General features: G+C 34.2%; 1 protein-coding gene across 1 annotated transcript; it reads left to right on the top strand.

Moving 5' to 3' along the window:
- Window positions 1-698: 698 nt before the first annotated feature.
- On the top strand, window positions 699-16,721 carry FAM227B (family with sequence similarity 227 member B; the record flags this gene model as incomplete). The annotated part of the gene is made up of 8 exons (XM_082769142.1): window positions 699-749; window positions 2,355-2,604; window positions 3,264-3,331; window positions 4,835-4,939; window positions 9,960-10,061; window positions 10,753-10,879; window positions 13,252-13,383; window positions 16,633-16,721. The coding sequence occupies 8 exons, from the start codon at window positions 699-701 to the stop codon at window positions 16,719-16,721; spliced, it is 924 nt and encodes a 307-aa protein (XP_082625268.1).
- Between the last annotated feature and the right edge of the window lie 5,097 nt (window positions 16,722-21,818).

Below are 21,818 nucleotides of genomic sequence, written 5' to 3'. Positions count from 1 at the left end.
TTTGTATTTTATACTGTGCAGTTATGTGCACCTGAAAGCTCTGATATTAACAAAACAAAACCATTCTTCAAAATTGTTGTTATATTGTTTCTGTTTCAAGTTCTTAATTTCACAAGTTATTAAAAATATGTACGTGTATATATATTTAAACAGGTATTTCTCAAATTTGGTTTCTGCTCAGACATAGTAACAGTGTAAATTTGTGTTTGTGTTTTTAATTGTGCTGAAATTGGGATATACTAGTTGACTGATTTCATTAAGACTTCTGCTAATCTGCTTCCCTCACATTGCTTGCAACTCCTGAACAAAAACTGAATATATAAAAACAGCACGACCAGGTGATGGGGACATTCGCTTTGTGTGTGTGTGTGCATTTTATAAGTACATTAAAAATATCATAAATATTTTGTGTGGAGATATTTAGAAGAAAATGGAAGTTTTGCATCTATGATTATTTTCTATGATTACTGAAAAACTGAGTATTTTTCACATTTTCAGCATGTTTCTATTAAGATTGTGGGGTGATTCTTCTGTTTATTGCAAGAAATGACCATGAGCATGCTCTATGTAAGCTACGGTGATTGCTTTGACTGTCAATTTTAATTATCTAAAGTTTAAATACATGCTGATATGTGTTATCTTAGTTTTTTTTTAAGGCATTCTGGCAAGGACAATTCTTACCGTATGTCAGTAGAAAAATGCAAAAGCCTCCTTTGACTTTTGAAGAATTCTTACAGTCTCAAGGTTTGGTGAGTCTGAGTGCTTATTATTTTAACTACCCATGTGTATGGTGAAGTGAATGTGCAGGAGTGGGGTCATGAGCAAAGCCATGTGAATATAAATATTGAGAACTGAGTTTGAACATAGATTGTATTTCCTAGACCCTCAGGCAGTGGAAACTAAGAGGTCTGTAGAAATGGCAAATCTTCAAGAGAGCAACCTTTCTGTTGTTAACTTTCCTTTTTCTCAAAGATAAACCATGGAGAAAATTTTTGTCTGCTGTATAGAAGTTTTGTACTCTTGGAATCATGCTTGAGTGATGACACAGACCCAAGCTTTGCTTAAAATATTTGATTGGTCCACAGCATTACTAACATAACACAAAGTCCTGAGTCCTGAGGCAAAACATTCTGATGAGTATGACAAGGGGAATAGCTAGTTTTGTTTTTTAATGAGCTTTCTTTGTTTTCTTGTACTGATAAGACTGTTAGGAAATCTTTCAATATGACTTTATATTTTGTTAAAGAATTTAATGTAATGTGGATATCAGTGATTCTTCCAAATTACATTATTTTTGGAGGAAACAGAAAATTCTTTTTGACCTACCTACATTATTTGCAAATCAAAGCCTCACTCAAAGCCTTTAACTACAGAACTATGAGAAAAATTGATCTTCTGCATCGAACCAAAACTTTTTTTCTTACAGAAACAATGACACAACAATGTGTAAAAATATTTTGACAAGTGGAACATTTCCTTATAAGAATTTAATTTTTATTTAAAAGACATGTTTTTAAGAGGAGCAATCTTACATTAAAAAGATGAAACATTTTAATTAGGGATAACATCAAAACAAAATATGATTATGTTTTAATTTTCTAATTGGTTTTACTTACCTTTCCTTTTTTACACTAAAATGAACACGTGTATTAACAGTTTGCTTTCCGTTTGATTTGGGGGTGGTAGTGGTGAATAATTTGTCTTGCTGTCCTACTATTATGATAAAACATATCATTGTCTTTCAGCTGTATTAGAGGTTTTAAAAACAGATTGACTACTCTGTATTAACGCTTCCTAAGTTATTTCAGGAAAGTAACCAAGTTGATGATTAACTTCAAAAGACTACTACTGGTTTCAACAATTTGTTCTAATATTTAAGCTACTGGTTTAAATTCTTTGCTAGACCAAGGAGCAGAGTTTCTTCTTATGCTTCCAAGACTGTTCTCAACAGATGGAAGGCATTACCATCCCTTCAGAGAACTTAAATTGAACGTGATTTTATTTGTCTGTTTAGAAACATAACAACCTTTTTTTCCTTCAGTTATCTCCTTTTCTAACTGAAAAGTTATAGTCTTTTTAATTACTCTGTGTATGCTCTAATGGCCTCCCTGGCCTATTTCTGTTTTTCTCTCTTTTTGAGATGATATAATCACCTCTGGATGCAGGACATGGGACAGGAGGAAATTGCAGTCTATGTTAATAATGTTGCCAACATTAGAAGTTCTTATGAGATATACGTAAAATGCGTTTATGCCAGTATTACAAATCTTTATTCAAAATAAATTTCACAGGTTTTAATCTTTTAATTTGTATTATATTCAAAAATAACTATTTTTACTATGTATCGATTACAGAACAGCTGGCCAAGGTGCGTCTCTCTGGATGAGCCTCATTCTTTGGTGGATAAGTTACAAAAAGACTGTTCCTTCAATGCTCTATCTAAATCTCTGTATGAACATTTTCCATTGAACGTCAGCTCACTCTCAGATTTGGAGAACAGAATAAAATCATGCATCACTGATCTAAAGAAACATGCTGAAAAAATATCTTCATTACAGTGTGGACCAGCATATCTAGAGGAACAGCTTATTGACCTTGAACGGAGTAACAGTCATTTTATATTTTTCAAATAGCAACTATAGTTAGAAAATGAGGAAAAAAAAATCTAATACCTTTAAAAAGCCTACATAACTGGTGATTTCTGCCTACTTCTTGGAAACAGCTTGGAGTAATAGCCAAAGAAATTAAGACTGCATATGTAGATACAAATTGGAGGTTAACAGCTTGCTAAATTCTAGAAATTTAAGTAAAATAAAATGTGCACATTACAAATTTTCTAGGTACTATTTAAATGAAAGGTGCTGTTCCAGATCATTGTTTTCAGCTTTTCCTCAGTTTGTAAGTGTGAAGTGTTAAATTTGTAATTAAAAAAAAATCTAATAAGCTAAAGTTCCAGTTCTGCCTAGATCTTATGAACATTTTGTTTCATGCCTAACCAAAGTGACTACGAAAACATGTCATTCTCCACAGATGTTGGTGTTATAAAGAAAATATGAGACATATAGAAAGATAAAAATAGGTATTTTTAAGCTTTCCAATCATTCCAGTGATGCAGTGGGATGATACAGTGTGTTAAGTTTTATGCATGTAAACATTTAGATGTAGATCCAGATATTTGAAAAGTCTTTTCCTGATTAAATTTTAATCCATAAAGTCATCAATCCAGACCCTATTTCTAGCTAAAACTTGCCTTTTTTTTAAAGAGATTACTTCTGAGCAAACTGATGCAGAAAAACTACTGACTCGGACAAGTGAGATGCAGAAAGTAAAGGTATATTCTTATTTTTAATTCTATTTAATGGTTAAATGAGAAAGACAAAATTTACAAATCTTTTCCTTGGATCCAGAAGTGAGATTACATTTATCTCTGTATCCTTGTGGGAAAAACAAAACAAAACAAAACAATAACAACAACAAAAAAACTTGAAAAATGTTTTTTCTTTGTTATCTCCAAGGATATTTTGTAATACATATAACTTTCAGTTTTAAACCATTGCTCCTAGTCTCAAGTAAATTCACATTTCATTTTATGAATTGTCTTAGCTGAAAATACTATTTATATAATTCAGTTAAATAGCATTAATTTTGAATTATGAATTTAAACATTTTTCAGTTTGCCAACTACATTGTTGAGGAATCAAAAGGTAGAAACGTAGAGGTGAGCTTTATTACATTAATTATATTTTTAAAACTACATAGTATTTTGTCTTATGAATATTCTTCAAACTGGAAATCAGAGAAATACCTCCGATACCAAAGGGAAAGAAAACTCTTGAGATTCACTCATTCAGAATTCAGTATCAATTTTTTTAGACTATATAATTTTAGATATATTGCATAATGGAAATTCCACATAGTATAAATATGGCGATTAATATTATTCATTTGACATATTACAGTCACATCTTTGGAGACTAGTGTCTGTGACTTTCCAGTGTGCTAGGCGAGGGACTTGAAGAAGAACAAATGTGTCTCTTGATTGTTTGGAATGTCTCAACCCTAATAGGTCTTGGTTGTTGGTTAAACTCTGGGCATAATCAGGCATAAATGAGTTCTTATATTTGAATGTGGTATTTGAAATGCTAATGTGAATACTCCCCAAACTGGGCCATAAATTAGTAATAACCCATAGAGTTAATATGTTGAGGGATGCAAAAATTTTAACATAAGGAAATATATTTGTAGCTTGGCTTATTAAAGTTCAGCTTTATGGACAATCAAAAGTTTGTGCATGACTGGAAACTCATACCAGAGCTGACAAGACAGAGCAGATATAGTCAAAGTGGCCAAGAAATAGTTAATATCATCTGAAATTGAAAAAAAATAATATATATAGGTTGAAAGAAGCAAAAAGCACAACAACTATAAAAAACAAACAAACAAACAAACAAACAAACATGGAATTAAATTAGTCATATTTTCTGATAGAAAATAAAGTTTTGAGGAAGTAGAAATCCACAAGAAACAAACTGTATCAAAGACTGCAGTGGTCATTTCATGTATTTTGACTGATTCTTAGTGTAATAAAATAAAGCAACTACTAAAGAAAATATTTTATAGAATGGCATCACCAGCAAGTGAACACATCTGTTATAGAATAGTCTTTAGGTTTTACTTTAGAAAAGAAAAAAAAAAAGTTTACATTTGAAATAGTTTTTTCTTACTTTAGAAAAAAAAAAAAGTATATGTTTGAAATAGTATTTTCTCTGTACATTAACACAAAGGGAACATGATAATCAGCTTTAGTTACTAAAGGTTTTTCTTTTCTTTTTAGAACTGTAACTACCCTGGTTTCAAGATAAAACAACTTTTAGAATTACCAAGACATTTGGAAGCTCCAAAACTTTGGAACTTAGTTATAAAAGCTCAGCATTTCCAAGTATGTACTGTTTGTTTCAGTAGCCTAATCAGAAGCTGCTGATAAGGAGTATTGCAAATATTTTGACTCATTCATCGTGTTTCATTTTCATACATGTTTTAGTATTGCTGTTAGCATTTCTTGAAGTTACAAAACTGACAAATCTAGGAGCTTTTTATGTTTAGGAGTCATTATTGTTGGAGGATTCTTCTTGCTGCCCTGTCCTTTGTCCCAGAGTTGACCAATAATGAAAGTACTAAAATAAATAATGATAAACTAATATTAAACTTAAAAAGAATTTCAAAACCAAGGTAAACCCAGAATTACAATATAGAATATGCTTTTTGTTTTGTTTTGTTTTTTGTTTGTTTGTTTGTTTTGTTTTGTTTTCATTCCCCTTTGGCATGTATGTTACACATCATCTTAAATTGCATGCTTTTTTTGTTTTGTTTGGTGTTTTTTTTTGCATACTCTAGTATATCCTTGTCTCCCACCTGAGGGCCTAAAAAGTGAAGATACTCCTTATACTTTGTATATGACCTGCAACAGAAAAATGTGAGAAAGATGCTTCATGTGTACTGTTAATTAATGCTAGTTAACAGTTCTGTTTTGTCAGGCAAGGAAGGATTTATTTGACAATATGCTAATTCCTTTGGTGTGCATGCACCCATCTTTTATATGACTGATGTGAGGTAATTTTTCTATGTAAAGGTAAAGCTTTTCCACCTGGACTAAATTAGCCATGAGATTTGTAAATGACAGTTTACAGTATTATTGTAACACTAACCCTTCTATTCTATTTTTTTACTGGTTTCAGTGGGAATTAGCAATGTCTTTAAATTCTTCAGTTATTTCCCTAGCAGACATATGAGAAGGCATATTCTTTGTGTGTGAATTCAGTGCTTTCAGTAATGTTTGAAAAATAGGGGTAATTTAGAGCTATGTTTCTCCTGTGTATGTGATCAGCTTCAGGTAGTGATCTCTATTCCTGTCGCCAGTTAGTTGACCCAGGATAACATTTTCCTTGAATAAGTCATTTTGTAGTAGAGTAGAGTAAGAATTCATGGCACTGTGAAAGGCCAAGATACAGTACATTAGATTCTTTTTCTAGTTTTCCCTTGAAGTGGAAGTTTTTAATCCATAATTAATATTTATTTTTAAAATGCAAATATTTAATGTAATCTAATACAAATTAGATAATTAAACATACTTAGCATATAAATTTAATGACAAGGGGAAAAGTAATTTATTTTAAGGATGAATTTAGATTCTAATTATAGAAACATTTTAAAAATTTGATAACTTAAGTGGATATAAAAAATTGCTTCATTATGTAGCATCAGTAGGATTGCATTGCTAAAGAAATATGTATAAAGAAAAAGAACAGATTCCTAAAAGTAATATGAGTCTAGTTGTTACTAACATAAAACTGTCACTAATTTGGATTACTGGTGTCATCAGATACTCTGAAATCAAGACTTTTGATCCATTTTTCATAACAAGAATTTATTATTAATCAAAAGAAAAAAATACTTTTGTGACTATGAAAATTACCTTATCATTAAATAGTATTATACATACTGAATTTCACAATCTATGTTCACAGAATCACATAATCGTCTAGTTTGGAAGAGACCTCCAAGATCACCTAGTCCAACCTCTGAGCTAACACTAACCAGTCCTCCACTAAACCATATCACTAAGCTCTACACCTAAACATCTTTTAAAGACCTCCAGGGATGGTGACTCCACCACTTCCCTGGGCAGCCCATTCCAATGCCTAACAACCTTTTCAATTAAGTTCTTCCTAATATCCAACCTCAACCTCCCCTGGCGCAACTTTAGCTCATTCCCCCTCGTCCTGTTACCAGGCACATGGGAGAACAGACCAACCCCCACCTCGCTACAGCCTCCTTTAAGGTACCTGTAGAGTATGATAAGGTCGCCCCTGAGCCTCCTTTTCTCCAGGCTGAACAAGCCCAGCTCCCTCAGCCACTCCTCGTAAGACTTGTTCTCCAGGCCCCTCACCAGCTTCGTTGCCCTTCTCTGGACTTGCTTGAGTACCTCGATGTCCTTCTTGTAATGAGGGGCCCAAAACTGAACACAGTACTTGAGGTGCGGCCTCACCAGAGCTGAGTACAGGGGGACGATCACTTCCCTAGCCCTGCTGGCCACCCTGCTTCTTATGCAAGCCAGGATGCCATTGGCCTTCTTGGCCAGCTGAGCACACTGCTGGCTCACATTCAGCTGACTATCCACCATCACTCCCAGGTCCTTCTCTGCCAGGCAGCTCTCCAACCACTCATCTCCCAGCCTGTAGCTCTGCTTGGGGCTGTTGTGCTCCAGGTGCAGGACCCGGCACTTGGCCTTGTTGAACCTCATACAGTTGGCCTCAGCCCATCGGTGCAGCCTATCCAGATCCTCCTGCAGAGCTTTCCTACCCTTGAGCAGATCAACACACGCACCTAACTTGGTGTCATCTGCAAACTTACTGAGGGTGCACTCGATCCCCTCATCCAGATCATAGATAAAGATATTAAAGAGGACCGGCCCCAGCACTGAGCCTTGGGGGACTCCACTAGTGACTGGCCTCCAACTGGATTTGACTCCATTCACCACAACTCTTCGGGCCCGGCTATCCAGCCAGTTTTTAACCCAACAAAGAATATGCCAGTCCAAGTCATGAGCAGCCAGTCTCTTGAGGAGAATGTTGTGGAGAACGGTGTCAAAAGCCTTACTGAAGTCAAGGTAGACCACATCCACAGCCTTTCCCTCATCTACTAAGTGCGTCACTTTGTCATAGAAGGAGATCAGGTTCATCAAACAGGACCTGCCTTTCATAAACCCATGCTGACTGGGCCTGATTTCCTGCTTCTCCTGCAAATGCCACGTGATGACACTCAAGATAATCTACTCTATGAGCTTCCCTGGCACTGAGGTCAAACTAACAGGCCTATAGTTCCCCGGGTCTATCCTGTTAAAACAGTTGAAGAATATTGGAAATGTTATGTTATTTATATATTACATTTTTCTGAATGAATATACTTATAAAGGAAAGAAACTGTCAATTCTTGTCATTTGTCCCAGTCCAAATACTGTCACACTGATTGAAAGGAGTAGTGCAGTGTGGAGGATGGATTTAAATTTCAGATAACTGAGCAGCTTTGATAATTTCTGTCTAAATAGTGGCCCACTGACAAGACACAAAGCATATCTGTGAATGAGTGTAACTTTTCTGAGTAAAAATGTTTAAATACAAACAGAAATATTCTTGTTTAAGTTGAAAGTACAATATCAATACAGAAATAATCTCTAGTCCTACAAAATATAAAACTGTTTTTTTGTTGTTGTTGTTTTGTTTTGTTTTGTTTTGTTGTTTTTTTGTTTTTTCATAAACCCTAATGTTAATGTCTTGGAGCTCAAAGACTGGTTGCTGACCTTACTATTTAGACTGGATAAAAGTCTCATATGAGTTTATAATCTACAGCTATTCCTAATAGCTCTGTTTTTAGTACGAAGCTAGAACCTCATAGAGCTTTCTGAATACCACATTTTTTAAAAAGTCATTGTAGGACTGGTTTAAAATTTTTGTTTGAATATGTGCAAATGTACAGAGCTAACCAAGATGCAAGGAATATCAAGATCATGTTAGTGCTTCTGCACAGAGTTCTGACACAATTTAGAATCAGTGCTTGCCTCCTAATGTCAAAGTTAATCCAGTGTCTGTATCTGCTTTGCTGTTGTGGTAATTTACAATATTTGTGATTTTAAATATTTTTAATCGTGTTAGGATTTTAATGTAACAAATGTGACTTGCTGTCTTATTCATTCTGTATACTTTAGTTTTTGTCTTTTTGGATAATATATATATATCCAATAATATATTTTTATATATTTAAACTTTTAGTTTAAGGTTTACAGAAAATAAAAGCACTAAACTGCTGAGAGATTTGCAGGTATCCAGCAAATGCAGATCAGTCCCCATATTTTGATAACTTAATGCTGAGGTACCCAAAGGTACCTTTTCTTCTCAGTAAAAGCTAAGCATTTCCTTTGCAAGCTTTTTTCCCATCAGTATTTCCTTGAACTGAAAGAAGTTTCCTACTTTCTTGTAGACTGTGTTCGAAATGAAAATCTTTGTACTTTTTGTCTATTTTTGTTGTTGTTGTTTTTAAATCTCAATATAATAAATGTTTTACTGTTGTTTTGACAGAAAGACATTCTTAAAGTTTGGAGAAGCTTGTTTCTCTCAAAATCATCTATTTCAGTGTTTCAGGATTCTTTTTGGTGGTGGTTTCTCCAAAAGTTTAAGGTACGAATGAATTTAAAGCATTCTTTGGTCTGTTATTATCCAAGAAATAATCTATAGATTCTGTAAGTAGAAAAATGCAACAAGTTACTAATTAAGATTAATTACATCAAATGTAGGTCCAAGACTAACTTTACATGTACCTTTAAACAGCAGTAGTTGAGCACATGATGAGCTACTTTAGTTAGCAGGTGTATACCACGATGCTTACAATGCCTTTAGATCAAAATTGTCTACACAGTTGTAACGGTGCTAGGACTTACATAGGATATGATTTTGCAATATTTAGGTTACAAACATAATGCATGTATTCTATTATCTTGGGTAGTCACAATTATTAAGAAGAAAAGGAAAATACTCACATGGTAGGAGACTATGATTATGTACACCGGTTTTGATTCAGTACAGCACTTAGAGTCCATCTTAATTATTAGCTGATATACTTAACATACGCTTCAGATAACTCATGTTCTTAAGTGCTATTCTGAATCAGGAACTACTACAATATACTACAAAAAAAAAAAAAAACTCTTAATACATTTAGAACAAAATATTGTAGGAAGAGGTGGAATTATTTTAGGAATAAGTGGTGCTCCTTTGCATTGTCAATGCCTCCCATCATATGTGAATAAACATGAGCTTCAGTAATCTCTTGCATCAGTATATTAGCACACAACAATATCTGAATTTACGCTGATGTATTCTCTCCTGATTTGTTTTTTCCCTTTGAAGCCTAACCAAGAAGATCAAGACCACTTTTTTGATAGAATTGCAGAAAACTTTGTGGTGCTTTTTCTTCTTGTTCCCATTGAGGCTAAAGACACTTTTTTTCAGGTAAATGAACACTTACGTAGTATTTTCAATGATATGTATAGAGATACTATATTTGGGCTCATAAAACTATTAACATGTCACATAAACAAATTTACATGTAATCAGTTTGGCAGCATTTGGTACAAAATAGAACTGGAGATACATGCATGTAAGTAGAAGAGAGGAAACAAATATTGAAGAAAAGAGAGAACTTATCACTTCTTTATCAAAAGTCAAATTTTGGCTCACATAATGCATGAATAATACAATATTAAAAGATGAGATATTTCCAATTTTCTTGTTTTTAATTAACTATTGTGATTAGCTAAATATTAACAAATTAATATACTTAATATGTTATTAATGTAATGCTTTATTCTGCATCCTAATTTTAGCCCTAAGCGACTCATTCAAAGTACATAATTTGTTTAAATTAGTATTGTCTAGCCGAGTCTTATCTGGGGACTTAGACTTATACATTGGCTAAGCAAATTATTGAGTTCCCAAATCAGTTCCCTTACAGATGATACTGTTGCCTAAAGTTTCACAGAAGTAATAAAAGGTTGTACTTTTTTTTTTTTTTTTTTTAGCAGAATGGTTTTGCAATTACTACACTTCACTTTAATATTTTTACATTAACTAAAAAAAAAAATGTAATATGAAAGCTCTTCTTGTCACCTGGGTAGATACAGTGTTATTCTTATTTTGGTAGGTGTATCCTGACTGTTTGTCACAAGTCATCTATGTCACGTTCTGTGAAGCATTTCCTGAATCCATTAAAAATTTTGATGATGATTTTAAGGATGGATTGGTAGACTTAATTTTTCAGTGGATATCAGGTACTGGTAGTTGTTCTTTTGTGTTTTATTTTTTTATGAGACATATTTTGTCCAGGCCACCAGATGTACATTTCAGTGAGAATCTAATGCTTTTTTCCCTAGTAATGATATACATATATAGAAAATTCAGTACTGGGAATACTATTGTCAAAGCTGCCAGTCTGTGCTCAGGTGATAATGCTGGTAATAGCACTGATAACAATATCTTTATTATTTTTATTATTGGTATATAAATATGAATAAACAGTGTAAAACAGTAGTCTGGAAAGAAGACAAAGAATCTGAGCTGGATATCCATGACATTATTTCTCTTTCTAGTTTAAGAAAAAATAAAACTGGATCTGACATTTCAAAGTGTTTTTGGCAAAACAATGTCAAACAAAGTACGTAACCTACTTTAAACTATGCTGTATAAATGTCTTGGCAAACCTGTTTAGTATTCTATTGTCTGAACGCAGCTGATCCTGTGGAAGCATACTACATTCTAATTATTTATTTGCATGGTGAGATAAGCTGAACTGGACCTTCCGGTGTTCAATAGTGAGGAAGTCTTGCTGAGAATGTGAGACATTTCACAGAACCTGCTTGTCTTTCTATCTCTCTATCATGATACAATCTACCTACACTTTTGGAAATGTTCCTGTATAAGATGATTGTATATCCTGATAAGATTATGTATAAGATGAGAATTAAATATTTTCCCCATTAAATGAAGCTATTTCAAGGGCAAAGTTAAATCTGAAAATCTAGTCCCCCTTATTCATGTTGTATTAGAACTATATGAGCTCTGATGTCTCTGTCTTTCAAAGTTTGTATGTCTCAAAGTTTGAGTGGATAGGAATTGATAATCTTTTTAGAGGTGGTGATTATCAGGATGACACTGAAAAGAAAGTACTCTATTTTTAAGGTTATATACAGTCTGTAATCCAGCCCAGTCATTGCTTTACTGCAGTGACTGTTCTGGAATAACTGTTTTAGCTGTAAAAGTGCTTAACTATTGCAGAATTATCCAGCAAGGATATAATCGTATCTGAAGACATAGCTTATAATTGAACTGATGAATGCAGATTTAATTTCACTGCTTTCTTTATGATATCCTGTAGGAGAAATATTTTGGAAGAATCTATGGTAAGCACATAAATGCAGTCAGGATACAAGTCTTAAAATTCAAGCCCTGAGAAAAACTGTACTTATTACCAGAAAAGCTGCTGAACATAGTAATTATATATATATATATATTTTAGTTAAACAGAAGACTAGGAGATCATTCCTTGATCTCCCTATAGAAAAAACAGTCAGTTTGTATAAAATATTCTTACAGTGCTTTGACTGTACCTATACTAGAAGCTTCTCTTGCAATAGTATTGTGATCAAATATCTGTATTTACTGTCTTAACAGTAAGAGTTTATGATTCTTAGATTGTATACGTTACTTAATATCCATTCCAAAACTTAGATTTAGAGCAGATTTCTATCTTTAGTGCTCATTTATTCAGGTTTCATAACAATGTGGAATTCATTATCTTGTATGTTGAAGCTGATTGACAAATGCAATAGAAATATGTTTTTGAAGTAGACACAAAATACAAAAACATTTTCTCAAAACCTTTCTCTATGTCAGTCACCATTTCTTGGGCAGAATTTTCTTTTTAGTTACAGACAGAGAAAATTATGTATGGAAAAAAATACCCTGAAAAATCTAATTTAGAGAAGGTTTACGTATTTCAAGGTTATGTGCACCAAACCTCAAGTGGGCCTTTAACTTGGAAGAGCTGGATAAACCCACAGTAGAGTCTGTAATGTGTAACCACTATAAAGAGATGATGGACAGAATTAACCAAAATTTAGTCAGACTGAAAAACAAAACAAAACAAAACATAACAACAACAACAACAAAACCCCAAGAAACTAGAAGACTATTGCTATGGCAGAGATTCTGTATCTGCATGAAATTTATAGTGTGAGAGCTGTGCAAAATTCTACTGGAATGAATACTGAAAACCACTGAGTAAAGTAAATTATGTATTGCTGCCAGAGTAATTCACAACCTCACCAAAAAATATGCAAATGTATTAAATTACTGGAATTGGAACAACCACAAAATACGGATATTCGTTCATGTGCAAAACCAAGCAGAAGTAGAAAGGAGATAGCAAAATCTGTCCATAAAGATGCTGGTTTACTTTAAATATATGGCTATATTTCAGTTAAACAGGCGTGGCTCCTAAGCTTAAGGTTGAGCATGGGCATAAAAATTTGAACATTGGAGTCAGGAAAGAAATAAAATAATTTTAATTTAATTTGGAAAGATTCATGGGGTAATTTTCAGAAGTAACACCAACATTTTTCTAAATTTAATTTTTGTTTTCCAGGTCTGAAACCAAGGAAATGTGTATGGGAGAAATGGAATCTTGAGAGCTTTAAGGCTTCCACAGTAAATCCTAATAGTGAAGGTGCTACTGCTAACATACAGGCTCGTGGATCTGCCAGATCCCCAGCAGCCTGTAAGTCTTGTAAACATTTTTTATCTCATAATGCATGTTACTTTGTGAATATTGGAATGTAACTTATAGTAGATTGCAAAATCTAATTGTCAGCATAAATTACTAGTAATATTTTTATTTTGCACAGAATCAAAATGTTGTAGCAATTTATGATAAATTGTGGATCAACTCTAAGCATATATCCTCCCATATACTGACGCTTGTATTTTATTGTAAACAATTTTACAAGGTATTTAAAGAAGTTGCCGAAGCTAAGACTCAGCTAGTAAAATCTGATGGTTTCAGTAGGTCATGTCCTCTACTACTTATGACTGTTCCCATTCCTTTCTCTTGCTGCTGGCTCTCACTTACGCTGTCTTCCCCTTTGTCTTCCCTGTCGTGGTGGACCAGATCTTTGGCTGCAATATTCTTTGATATTAGACCACTGTTTTTTCTCACTACTTCTGTATTAACATCTTATCTCAAGCTTTTTGTGCTGATGCTTCTAGCTTGCTCCCTTTTTGAATGTGTGATCCGACATTTTATTTCTTCAAGCTGGCTAGATTCTTCTATCATATTTCCCATGTCTAAAGTTTCAGTTTTCCTTCCGGAAGTTACAGCCATTGTTTTAGGCTGCCAGTCTTCTCTTGCTACTTTTAGTCTTCCTTCTGCCCCAACTTTTCCCATCTTTGCCTTTTTTTTCCCCCTCCTTTTTTTTTTTTTTTTTTAATGGGCTCATCCTAATTCTGGATTTAGATCACTATCCAGTCACCAAGGTAAGGAAACCTTATTTTTATTGCAAAACAATTCAGATGAAAACTCATAAATTTGCATCAAAGGTGTCATTTAAGGCAGTGAAGTCTGTGATTCTTTGGTTGTGCATTTTCTAGTGTATGATTGGCTATATAAAATAGAAATTCTTAGCCAGTCTTAAGCTGAAGAATGATTTTAGGAATTTTTAGTGATGGAATCTATGTGAATGGGCTAAGATATCTCTGTGCAATTTTTTTCCTGCTCCCCACCCTCTATCATTTTCAATATTACACTGACAAGTTTTCTTTAAAGTTATGTTAAACGTTTAAGAAAAGGTAGTGGTTTGTACTCGTTAACGTTTAGGAGAGAAAGTTTGGAACATGCTGTACTCAGGAAACCTTGAAATAGTGAAATTCTGTGGACATGTAAGAGACAGGGAAGTGTTCTAGTGTGTGCCATCATTCTCACAAAGCTTTCTCTTGTAATGTAGATTTAAGAGAACGGTGTGGATTTTTCCTAGTGGGGTGGGCTATCTAAGCAACAAGGAGAGTTGCTTGATAACAATCTGAAGGATTTGGTCTCTACAAATTACAGCTTTGTAGAATCTTTGTATGGATTGGCTACATACACCTGTGGCTAAATAAAGTGAATAATTTCACTTTCACTTACATATTGTCTGTTAGCTTTCCTAAATCATTTTCCTTTTTTACTTTAGTACTTCTTCTCAAGTACAATTGGGAAAAAATAAAAGAAAGCAAAAACTGCTGTTTCTTTTAAATTGAAAGTCTGTGTTATTTTCATCAAGTTATGGTTTTGAAAGGAAATTCTTGTTTACCAAATCCATTTCTGGTGTGTTGCTCTGTTTGCAGTACAGTTTTTAGAAACAGAAATATATCTATGTTGTTGAAGACAATTGTCAGATAAACATTTGGGTATAAAATACAATATGCTTTTAGAAAACCTAAAACCAGTGGAAACATCTGCATGACTTATAAATTCCAATGGTTTTGTTCTGGTATAATCATATTTCCTTTGCCCTTTGAACCTTATAGTACTTTGCTAGTATATGAAAACAACAATATGAAACTGAGTAGAAAGTGATTATTTGTGCAGCAGGTTCAATAAATCACCTCAGCTGTTGATTATAATAATAATTCTAGCCTGAGGTTATTTTAATGGCAGTAATTTTTGAAGTCACTGAAGCTATGTGGTCTTAATACTTCGCTCCAAAAGAAGATAGAACGACTTGTTTTTTCCTATGAAAATAAAATAAAAGGGAGCAGCCTTACTATTTTAACTCTTCCTATTAATATCCTGCTCTGTGCTCTACCACATTGCTTTAAGCTTGCAGGACGCTCTCACTTTTGTTTAATAATCTCTTGTTCTTACTTAAAACTGCTGAGAAGCTTCTTGCTTTCCCAGATCCTCTCTGTTGCCTAATTTCCAGTGAGATCAATAGGAATTGATTGTATAGGCAAGTTAGCTATCTTACACAAGAATTTAGTGTCCTACACAAGAATTGAGTGTCCATGGTTTCCACATGTTCTCTTTCCTCTGGAGGTTGCATGTAGTGTTCCTGTACTATGCAATACACTTATTACTATGGTCCTGTACTATGCATACACAGCAACTCATTTAGACATAACAAGCTAGCCTTGTTAGCTAGCATGAAAACACAGAACAATCTGGCTGTGACAGAGTGGTGTCCTGTACACTGACAGAAATGTGAGTCTGGGTAGAAACTCAGCAACATCCTCTTTGCTGACTAGAGCCCTGCTGAGATTATTATGGCAGTGTAAAACTAGTGTGGCCATATTTTTTAATGTATTAGCAGCACATATCAGACTTGTACCTGTTTTTCTTATGTAGGGAATAGGACATTGAGAGTGACTTGCTTAAAGTTATATGAGAAATCTGTAGCAGAACCAAGTTTCAAAGGCTGGTAGATGAATCATGACTCAGCAGCCACTAGCCAATGACTTGCTTTATGTCCATTAAAACTGGTGCTGTCCAAGGTAATAGTAAATGGCGTTTATGTGTAGACAACCTGTTGTAACTGTGAAGGGAGTCTGTCCTGAGTTCTGACTAAAACATGTAACATTATTATTTAAAAAAAAATAAAAAAGCAACATGTTTATAATGGGAATGTGGGAATGAAGATAATACTGAATTAGTTAGAATAGGGAGGGAGATCCTTCCCCTGGAGTACTGCATCCAGTTCTGAGCTTCCAAGGACAAGGGAGACATGGACTAAAGAGAGGCAATGAAATAAAGGTCACATTGATGATAAAGGGACTGGAGCATCTTATATGAGGAAAGGATGAGAGAACTGGCATTCTTCAGCCTGGAGAAGGCAAGGCTTCTGGAGGATTTTATCAATGTTTATAAAAACCTGAAGGGAGTGTGCAAAGAAGCTGGCTCCAGACTCTTTAATGGTGCCTGGTGTCAGGCAGTGGGCACAAACTGAAACATGGGATGTTCTGCCTGAACATCAGGAAGCGCTTCCTTATTGTGTAGGTGACAGAGCAATGGAGCTCTCCTTGGGGTCTCCCTCCTTGGAGATCTTCAAAAGCCCTGAGGACATGGTTGCGGGCAACCTGCTGTAGTGGGGGCGTTGGACCAGATGACCTCCAGAGGTGCCTTCCACCATGCCTCAACAATTCTGTGATTTTGTGATTCTGTGTTGGACTTCAGTCTGAAAGCACTGTAAAATTTATGTGACAAGCATATGCATATTCATTCAAAGTAATATTTTCTGGTTACTGCTGAAGGAACATTATTCTCATCAGGAAGTAATTTCCTCTGAGTTGAGTTCTTTTTTTTCCCTCTGTGTTATGAGTCAAACTTGTCAAGTGCTGGGCCTCTTAGTAAAACCGTTTCCTAATAAAACAAACCAATATTGGTAAACTAGAATCTGCCTTCTAAACAGAACTGAAGGAAATAGTCTTCTTTATTTAGGTCTGAAAAGTAAGCAGTTACAGAATTTCATTGTCTGGAATGAGATTTACAAGTTAGCTTTCCTCAGACAGGTATTGCAAAGCTATCTACAGAGCTCAAGTTTTAATTCTTGGTAACTTTAATGATATGTGGTTGATTGTTTGACAATTTTTATAATTAAATTCTGCAATTGTATTCTATGTAAGACTGTTAATTTAAATGTACACTGCTAAAAAGCTTTTCCAGAAATTTTACTATCTGAATATCATTAAAGTTAATAGAAGGTCATGTTAAAATATTTTCCCTTCTGAGTTTCTGGTTTAAATACAGTCCTAATCTTCTGCTAACAGCGCAGAGAAATTATTTTTTTTCTCTTAATAAGTTCTGCTTCTTTCCTGTTTTAAATAAAAAAAAAATAACTGTTAACATTTTAAAACTCATCTAGTGATGTAAACAGTTGAATTTTTGGTTCTTGTTATTAAATATTAATATAAAAAGTATAATAGTTATTTATGAGTATGTATCTCTACTCTGATTAGGAGAGTTTCCCTGATTTTGTAAGAATCAACTAACCTACCATTTTCATTTTCTGCATATGTTAAATGTTATGGAATTTGTATGTTTTTAAAAAAATATCAAGGAGTTAAATTACATAGGCTTATGAAATGTTTAGACCATTCAAATACTGGTTGCTGAGTGTGAAATGCTGGTGTTTTCTTATTACTCTATTGATTTAATGTGAACTTAATTTTTGTTCCATCTTATTTATAAAGAAAATGCCTCTTTTCTTCAGATAGTCATTTAAAATGTAGGCAAGTGTATTTCAATTATTATTGACTTGATTAATCATTTAGTAATCTGATTATTGCAGATGACATGCATGGTGTTGGTTTAAAGTACAGAAAAGTATAGATACAGAATCACAGAATCACAGAATCACAGAATTTCTAGGTTGGAAGAGACCTCAAGATCATCGAGTCCAACCTCTGACCTAACGCTAGCAGTCCCCACTAAACCATATCCCTAAGCTCTACATCTAAACGTCTTTTAAAGACCTCCAGGGATGGTGACTCCACCACTTCCCTGGGCAGCCTGTTCCAATGCCTAACAACCCTTTCAGTAAAGATCTTCCTAATATCCAACCTAAAACTCCCCTGGCTCAACTTAAGCCCATTCCCCCTTGTCCTGTCACCAGTCATGTGGGAGAACACGCCAACCCCCACCTCGCTACAGCCTCCCTTGAGGTACCTATAGAGAGCGATAAGGTCGCCCCTGAGCCTCCTCTTCTCCAGGCTGAACAAGCCCAGCTCCCTCAGCTGCTCCTCGTAGGACTTGTTCTCCAGGCCCCTCACCAGCTTCGTCGCCCTTCTCTGCACCCGCTCAAGCACCTCGATGTCCTTCTTGTAGCGAGGGGCCCAAAACTGAACACAGTACTCGAGGTGCGGCCCCACCAGAGCCGAATACAGGGGGACGATCACCTCCCTAGCCCTGCTGGTCACACTGTTTCTGATACAAGCCAGGATGCCGTTGGCCTTCTTGGCCAGCTGAGCACACTGCTGGCTCATATTCAGCCGACTATCCACCATCACTCCCAGGTCCTTCTCTGCCTGGCAGCTCTCCAACCATTCCTCTCCCAGCCTGTAGCTCTGCTTGGGGTTATTGCGCCCCAGGTGCAGGACCCGGCACTTGGCCTTGTTGAACTTCATGCAGTTCATACTTTTTTCATACAGAAAACTAAATGTGAGGCTGTATTATACCATAACACATCTCATCTTTTAAAGGTCATGGAAATTGTCCAATTGTCATTATCTCTTGTTTTATGGAATGCATTTACATCACTTTGCATACCTATAACGGTATACAAATTATTATAGATCTACTACAAGGCAAATGTGTAATTATCTTCCTAACATAGAAAATGTGTTTTATGTAGTTGCTCAAATAAGTTGAACTTTGAATTCTATATGGCTATTTTAAGAAAAAATAACTTTAATCTAGAATCATGGGCTTATTTGGGTTGGAAGGATGAAAGAGGTCACTTGATCAATCTCCTGCTCAAAGTGGGACTCACACTGAATTCAGACTGATTTGCTTAATCTTTGTCCAGTCAGGTCTTGAAAGTCTCCAAGGATAGAGATTCTGCAGTCTCCTATAAGATTCCCCAAGTGAGATTAGCTCATTTCTGTGTCACAGTGTATTTATCAACACTAATACAAAAGATAAGAAATAAGAAAAACCTTGTTAATTAAAATTCAGAGCCTGTGTAATGGAACAGTTTCTGGGAAATGTGAGTAGTTGTTGAAGGTAGCTAAATAGAATGGCTGTTTAAACCACAGGAGTTTATATTTCAGTTCTGAAACACAGTCTATTTATATTTTGTAATATCTGTGGTAAACAAACAATAAAGCTAGATTAAAACCAAGGTATCTGTAGCAATAACAAAGAAATTACAGTGTACAATGGCTTTTGTATCCCATTTTCTTTGGGTTTTCTTGAACTTTTAGTGTTATAAAGGTTAATACCAAATCATATCCTCAAAGGTATATCTGTTTGTTTTCATAAGAATCATTTAACCTCCCGTATGGTATATTGCATGATGGAAGTTGAGACTGGATCGTAGTATAATGGATATGAAAGGCTTTTATTGGGATTTCTGGCATTTATTTGAATAATACTTGTTAAACTCTAGTAGAATCTCTCCTTTGTTTGATTCATCCTCATCTTTTAATAGTTTGCTACTGCTGGTCATTGCTATGAACATTCTCTCTTTTTAGCAGTAGACCCTTTTTTATGGAGGCAGCTGAAAATTTATTTGTTTCTAGAAGAGATTTTCTAAGTTAAAAGTACTCTGAAAATTGATCAAGATGATCTGATCCAGCTTTTCTGTTCACCTTTTCCATAAGATACTGGAATAAAACAAACAAGGATATGTCCTAACCTTTAAGACTGTTTGTTCAAAAGTTGAAAGAAATTTCTTAGTTTGATAGTACAGTCTTATGTTTAGTGAACAAGTAATAGATAAACTGGCAAAAGCATAGCGAAACTTTACAGATGTAGCTGTGTTGACAATTTTTTCTGCATAGATTAGTTTATATCTACACTTTGATGTTTGATATTAGCAAGTCAAAAATCACAAATTATTTCCAAATCACGGTATCTGTTAAACAAGTACTTCTTAAAAAGTATATATTTGTTAAAGAGAATTGTTGCAGACAGTTTTGCTTGAGTGCAGTTACAAAGAAGTGACTTGATATGTAGAAAAAAAATGATTGGCTCTTGTCACTTGTAATGAAAAGTAGAGCATATAAATCCATTGGTAACTGACTTGACTCCATCCCGAGTTTGTAGTGATCATCCAGGATCTGTTTTATCTAAGTTTTGGTGATCTTTAAGCAGAAATTGCAATACCAAGAAAACTGTAGGCAAACTGAACAGATATAACTCTTTAGTCATGTAGGGCTTAGCTGAACACTTTAATAGCTAGAAAAGTAAAATGTCTCTTCTTCATCAGGTCACATGGATCTTAGCTGAAGGTTCAGATCAGTTATATAGGCTCTTACATAGTTCTGTACTTGTGAGTATAGGTTTCACCATTTGAGGATTTATTCAGTACCTGTTGCAACTATCTTTTACCTAGTATAACTCTGAGCTTCCTATTAAATTCAATTAGCATGAGTGTGTGGTGAAGATTTTTGTACGTTTTTGCATTGTTTCCTTTGAGATGTCCATTGTGCGATTTGCTGCAGGCTGTCATTTTTGTCTGCCATCCAATGTATGTTGGCAAGAGGGTTGTGTACTAGACTTTGTGTCTGGTCACAGAAAAAAATTCATGCATCTCAGCCAGACCATTTTGTTATTCCTTTAGAATTAAAAGCATATGAAACAGATGCAGCTTAATAAGTTTTTTTTTTTTTCTTTTTTTATAAATAACTTAAATATATTTATATTTAAATAACTTAAAACAATGAAGTTCAAATACAACTTAAAATAAAGTTTAATGCTGTAACAACAGAAAAAGCATGTATAAGGATAAAAAAAAAACAACAAAACAAACAAACAAACAAAAAAACAAAAACAAAAACAAACAAACAAAAACATTAAAAGCTGTATGCCCTAACAGGAATTATACAAACGATAGGATATGTTACATAAAATACCTTAATATGTCTGAATTTTTGCTTCATCGTTATATAAAATGTTACTTTGTGAAAAGTGAGATGAAGTACATTATTTATTCCTATTCTTTTTTTACATACACTATTTTGAAACATCTTTTAGAGCAGCATTAAGTATTTGTTTCATTAATAGATAGGAACATTTTGTAGTAGAGTAAACTTATTTTTTCCAAACTAACTCTTTTATCTGAATACAACAATAGACATTTAAAAGATTATATATTTTTCTTCATATAGTTTATGTATAGGATAGCAGTTTCTTGGGGGAAGTATTTAAAATACTGCTCAGCCTCCACACTTCCTATTGACTTGATAATCTGACAACTCATTCCAGCAGCCTTAAAGTCTGACATATTTTACACAACATTATCATCTGCTTATTATTATTATAGCAGCCATATTTAAGAAACAGATAGATTTTTTTATTATTTTTTATTTTTTTAAATAAAATATTATCAGATAATCAAGTCATGACTTATTCTTCAGGGTAAATTAATTTAAGAAACTACCCAGTTACAATGACTAAGATAATGATTGTACAACTCTTTAGAATTCTTTACAGCTTTTAGTTAACAAATCTCGTTTTGTGTA

This window comes from Aythya marila (assembly GCF_965140915.1).
Source record: "Aythya marila genome assembly, chromosome: 11".
Classification (NCBI taxonomy): Eukaryota; Metazoa; Chordata; class Aves; order Anseriformes; family Anatidae; genus Aythya; species Aythya marila.
This window is presented reverse-complemented; position numbering and strand designations above follow the sequence as displayed.